This window comes from Aplysia californica, unplaced genomic scaffold (genome assembly GCF_000002075.1).
Source record: "Aplysia californica isolate F4 #8 unplaced genomic scaffold, AplCal3.0 scaffold00125, whole genome shotgun sequence".
In the NCBI taxonomy this organism is placed as follows: domain Eukaryota; kingdom Metazoa; phylum Mollusca; class Gastropoda; order Aplysiida; family Aplysiidae; genus Aplysia; species Aplysia californica.
The window spans coordinates 245,151-251,150 of NW_004797395.1; the positions used below are offsets into that span (position 1 = coordinate 245,151).

General features: G+C 42.6%; 1 protein-coding gene across 1 annotated transcript in view; it reads right to left on the reverse strand.

Annotated features, from left to right (window-relative positions):
* LOC101849686 (RNA cytosine-C(5)-methyltransferase NSUN2) overlaps positions 1-2,171 on the reverse strand; it is a 39,519-nt gene extending 37,348 nt beyond the window's left edge. Inside the window, exon 1 of the mRNA XM_013081298.2 lies at positions 1,366-2,171. Coding sequence (XP_012936752.1) covers positions 1,366-1,413 — 48 coding nt within the window. The 5' untranslated portion in view covers positions 1,414-2,171. The remainder of the gene's footprint in view (positions 1-1,365) is intronic.
* Positions 2,172-6,000: the final 3,829 nt, after the last annotated feature.

The following is a 6,000-nucleotide window of genomic DNA, read 5'->3' on the forward strand; positions in this document are numbered from 1 at the left end:
ACCCGGTAGGGGAACTCTTTTGTGAATTCGGAAAGTTTCAGCGCCCTCTTGCTCTTGGCTCAGGGTAGACCTAGACCTAGGTTCTTCTAGATCTAGATCTATATGGCCTAGGTTTAGATAGACAGACATAAATCATTGATCTAGTTTCGAGGTTAGCCTAGATCTAGATATCTAGATTAGATCTAGATCTAGATCTCTAGATCTCTAGATCTAAATGAAGACTGCGGATGGCGGATGTCTTTTCGATGAACGATAGTTTTTCCTCCGTTTTTTGGACTTGGAGGAATCACAATTTGAAGAAAAGAACAGTGTCATAATTTCAATCGAGCAGTCTCTCTCTCTACTCTCTCTCTCTCTCTGTGTAAGTGTATCGCTCGCATTCTCTTTTTCTTTGTTTGTCTCTGTCTTTCTTTCTCCCCACCTATCTTTTTCTCGTTCCCTCATGTTAGCTGGGGCCTGTCATATTTTGCTAGCACTTTCCCCTGCTCTCTCTCTCTCTCTCTCTCTCTCTCTCTCTCTCCTCACACACACACACACACTACCGGGTCTGGGCGCTGAAACTTTCCGACCTCACAAAAGAGTTCCCCTACCGGGTCTGGTATACTTCGTGACTTTGTTCCCGGTTACCGGGTCTGTATACACTTCGTTATCCATTTGATCATCCACTGTCCACAACGATAGAAAGTTTCCGAAATTAGGAAAAACGGGTCTTGTTTCACACCGGGTGAGAATAGCCGGCGCTTTTTCGGTAGTTGCCACCCCGCATTTGTTATTCGCCGGTTTTGGTCCCAAGAGTAGGGGGGGGTTTCAGGGGGGCTTGCCCCCCTGACCTAATAAAAACAAGGTGGGGGGTTTCAGGGGGGCATGCCCCCCTGAATTTTACCACAATTTAATGTTTTGCAGTTGTTAGGTTTGACATCTTAGCTTGCCGCGAATCAAACTTAGATCTAGATCTAGATGTAGGTCAGGCTCTATCAAATAAGGGGGGTGGGAAATACCGAAAAAGCGCCGAATAGCCTACGGTGGAAAGTCTCACCCGGGGTGAGAGGTCGATCGTATTTAACTATTCTCACCCGTGAGAATAGCCACTTCCATTCTCAATAGAGGTGGCCTTTGCAATTAGGTTGCATCCCTGTTCTTTGTGTTGCCTATTTGGTCATCAAGACTTATGACATGGATTTCTTCTCTAATCTCTGTATGTAAACAAATTATATGGATCGTGGACTTTTACGAGCGGATTCTAGATCTAGATTCTATATCTAGATATCTAGATTTAGATCTAGATTATCTAGATATCTAGATTATAGATCTAGAGATCTACTGCTGTACCTACAGTCTACAGTACAGTCTACAATAATTTTGTACCTTTTCTTTGCCATATGACCTTACTGTTCCTCTTTTCTTTCTCCCCATGATGATTTTGATGCCTTGATTTTCAGAAGGCTTTCTTTTCAGAAAGGCCTCGGGTTCAGAAATGTAATCAAGATGATCCTTCTCTTAGAATCTCTAACCCTGCACTTCACACGTGTTTCGTATCACAACACGACACAAAACAACACTGATCAACCAACCAACAGCAGCAAGCAGTCACGTTTTCAATTTTCATTTCACTCAGATCAGATCTCCGAGTCCCGAGTCTCAGAGGTCCGAGTACAAGTTAATCGAACTTTACGCAATGATGCTTTACGTCACTTTTATAGTCGTATTCGCTTTCTTCAACGAACAGAGAATCGAAGTACTCGAGTCTTTCGGCATTATGATCTGCAGGTACGCCAAGCTTAGGGGCCTAGTATAGTGTGTGTGTATAGATGACTTAATTCAACATGAAATCGTTTGAAACGAAATTCTTGATAACGTGAAAGGATTTTAAAACCTTTTTACCGTTTCATTATAATATATAATTCCATTGCAAATCCTCAAAACACGATCAATCAACATGAAGGAATGATGAGGGCATTTCATCATCCAGGCTGTAATTAAATTACTTATAGCGCCCATGGCTCCTCCATTTATCTTTCACAGTAGTAGACCGATACAAATACAACGTAATACAACACAAGTTTAATTAGGCTATGACCTAGGCCCGTAGATATCTAAGAAGGAAGTGTCTATGTACTCCTGCCAACTATTATTCGTCCTGGTTGGAGGTCCGGGGACAAATTTTTGGTCAGTAAGGAGAAGGAGAGAAACCCCCCCCCCCCCCCCCCAAAAAAAAACAAAGTTTCTGAGACCGGGATTCGATGCCACGCCTGGAAGCACTGAGCATTAGAGAATATAGACAGCTTGTATGCATCCTCTAACGTTAGAGAACGTAGGCACTACCATCTAAGAAAGCCTTGGCTCAGAGGCTAGACATACAAAAAAAGAAACTCGGCTTCTCTATTTTCTGTAGGCCTACGCAGTCGGTGGTATCAGCCTAGGGTGGTTTGTGGTTTGGTTTTGCCTCAGCAACTTACTGCCAACCGTCCCTATTTCAATGGAAAATACATCCCATTTTTGTTTCTGTTTTTTTACTTTTTTAAAAATTGTCAAAGTATCTTTATATTGTGCAGTACAGCTCTATGCTTAATTATTTTCATGTTTCGTTGTTTGTTAATTGGTGGCCTTAAACTGAGTACATGTAATAGTAGCGTGGAAAACCATGGACTTGGATTCAAATTGAACATTTCTGCTGGATCATAGACTAGGTAAAACAGCAAAACGGAAGAAACAAGGATAGTAAGACAACTAGGCTATAGCCAAACAAACACTAAACAGCGATAACCGACAAAGGCCAACCATATGCATATTAATCGAATCTGACTCAAGTATTTGCTCGAGTTTCTGAAATCAAATATCGTAGGCCTACATAACAGAATCTTTAGTAGTCTTAAACGGAATCGAACCTGCTCCGTCCATGGTGCGATTCTCTCAAAATCGTGCACAGTGGCCAGCGTTTTTCCAACTTCGATAAAAATTGTATTATAAACATGACCGCACTGTTTTCATTTTAGGAAGATTAAATCTATTTATTTTTCTCTGGCGTCAATTTAGTCTCTATTTTTTAATGTATATTCAAAGCATAGCTTTTTATGAAGACTGTCCTTTAGTCAAATTATTTAAAGTAAGATTTTCTTCTTGGTCATACTAGGCTATTTAGGCATTCAACTTCAGAATCTGCCAAAGACATTTTACTACTGCAACGACTGCCACGCCACAGACCAATACTATTATGCTATCAAATATCAAACCGTTGTACTTTTTAAACTGCAGGCAGAGCCCCCCGCCCGCAGTCCGCAGAGCTAGATTATCAAACTCTACACTCTTCTCATCATAGATCTAGAAACATATTCATGCCTTAAGCTAAAAGTAGGCCCGGCAACGTATGGGCCTAACTAGTAGATCATAGTTGTTCTGTAGACTTGTCTTGCACCTGCACCCCCCCCCCCCCGAAAAAACGTGATGAAAGAACCAAGAAGGCAACACAGCTACTTCGGCGAAAGAGAGGGGGGGATGATGGAGGTATGGGGTCAGGACGGGAGATGGAAGGAGGAAAATAGAGAGATAGAGAGAGGAAACAGAAAGATGGAGAGGATGAAGAAAGAGAGAACAGGAGAGGGATTGAAAGAGATGGTATGGTGGAAAGAGAGGGCGGGGCGGGATATATGGGAGATACAGAAAGAGATTGTAAAAAAGGGGGGGGGCAGAAAGAGAAAGAGGGACACGTGGAGAGGGAGGGAGGGAGAAAAGTGAAAGGGAGGGGACGAATAGAAAGGGGAAGAGACATAGATAGATCTAGAGGCAAGAGAGAGGGACACAGACAGAAAGAGGTCGAGAGAAAGAAAATGGGGTGATTGTATAGCGACAGAGAAGTGGGAGATGGGGGAACAAGGAAAGAGACATAGACGGAAAGGGGGGCGGGGGGATACTGTAACCTCCTTGGGGGGTATGGAGAGGCAGACCGAGAGAGAGAGAGAGAGAGAGAGAGAGAGAGAGAGGGGGAGAGAGAGAGAGAGAGAGAGAGATTGAGGGGGGGGGGGATTATATCTAGGAAAAAGGGGGGGGTTGAGGGGAAAGAAGAATCCAAAGGGGGGGGGGGGGGGGAGAAAGAGGGAAGAGAAAGAGGGAGCGACAGAGACAGCGTTAAGCTAGGAGAAATAGGGGAGGGGGTAGAAGGGGGAGGGGGTATACACAGTTACAATAGAAACGTTCCAGTTGAAGAGAAGCCTGTGTATTGTGCTTATTATTCAACATGCAAAAACAAAAATTGACACAGACCTATTTCAATGTATGTCATGAAGTGCATTACTTTTTTGTTTCTTGATCATGTCTCATAAATGGTGGCACAGTGTTAAGCATGATTTTAAACTGGTACTCTTTGATTTGTTAAATTTCACGTCAGTAACGAGAATTGTTGCCCCTCGCAGTGATGCACGATTGGCGTGTTCTGCACGTTCTGCACATTCTGCGATTAATCGAGTCCGTTTTTTTTTGGGTAGATTTAGTTGTTGTTTTTTTCTGTGCTTTTAAAAAAATTAATTGTTGTGGCAGTCCATCCCACTCTTGTCCCAGTCGTTGCACGGTGTTAAAGTTAATGTCGTTTCGGGAGCTCACTCTTAGGCCCACAGGGTGACATGTGTGGCGAGTAGGCTGGCAATGGCAAAACATTCACATTTTCCTGCTGTAAGCACCTCTTTACCCGGGCAATGTGTGGGCATGCATTGTCGTGCTGGAATGTGTGCATACGTCTGTGGGTTTGAAAGAAGGGAACAGAGTACGCCCGGAGAACATTCTGGTACTCGTTGGCGTTGACCGTTGGGTGGAAAAATGTGCAACTAGGTCCTGTGGTTAAGAGATATTCAACTTCACACCTTTACACTGCCACCGCCCCATCTGTCTATGTCATTCAAGTAGCAGTCTGCTAGACGTTATACTCTTCCAGAGTCTCTATGAAACTGGCGTGCAGAGCTGGTCGTTGTGAGAAAACGATCTCGAAGAGGCCAGAGCAGTATCTGTCTGTCTTCTTGGGAGGTATCGAACTGTGGTCTGCCTGGTCTGGGTCTGTCGGGTGTAACTCTGTCCCCGTGTTTTTTTGCACCCCGCATAATTTAGCAAAATTTAATCATTTTTAGCATAATTTCTGATTATTTTCCTGTATCATTCCTTGCTAAAATTAACGGAATCGCATAATTTCACATTTTTGGGCTCAGTTTGCATAATTTCAGAATTTTTCTTGCATAAAACGACAGGGACAGGTAACTCTAGTGACTTGGAACCCATCTTTCAGGATATTGATGGTAGGATGGGATCAATGAAGCACTTGCGCCACTCTATGGGCCGATAGTACAGCTTGGAGTATTCACTCTTACACATACAGCAGTAGAAGTTTTTTTTAAAAATGGAATGTGCATGCAACTTGTTTTCTTGGTTCCAAAACTCGCTTATGTGTTGATCTAAACACAATTTAGAAGGTTTCATAATTTCGGCGGAACTTAAGTCACAAAACGTGTTCATTTGCATGTGGGTCACGTGACCACGTGGTAGATCTAATTTTTTTGTTCAAGAGAAAAATCAGCGCGGAGTTATAGTTTGGTAAATGGTGAGTGATATATTCAAAATTTCGCTCACTAACTCAAGTGGACAAAGGCACATTTACAAAAACAACAACACATTGGAAAGTTTCTATAGCCGTAGATAGATAGGTAGACAGGTAGATAGGGAGATAGAGGGTGAGAGAGAGTGAGAGAGATTTAAAGATTTCTTTACGATTTCAAAACGATTTATTGATTTGAAAGGCCTTTGGCCCATACATATTACTATATTACACATTTTAACATAAGGCTCGGCAATTACATGCATTGGGGTAGCACATCAGATATTTAACATAAATTGGGCACGCACGCACGCACATACTCACGCATGCACACACACACACTCATACATACATTCATACGTACGTACGTATGTACATACATACATACATACATACATACATACATACATACATACATACATACATAC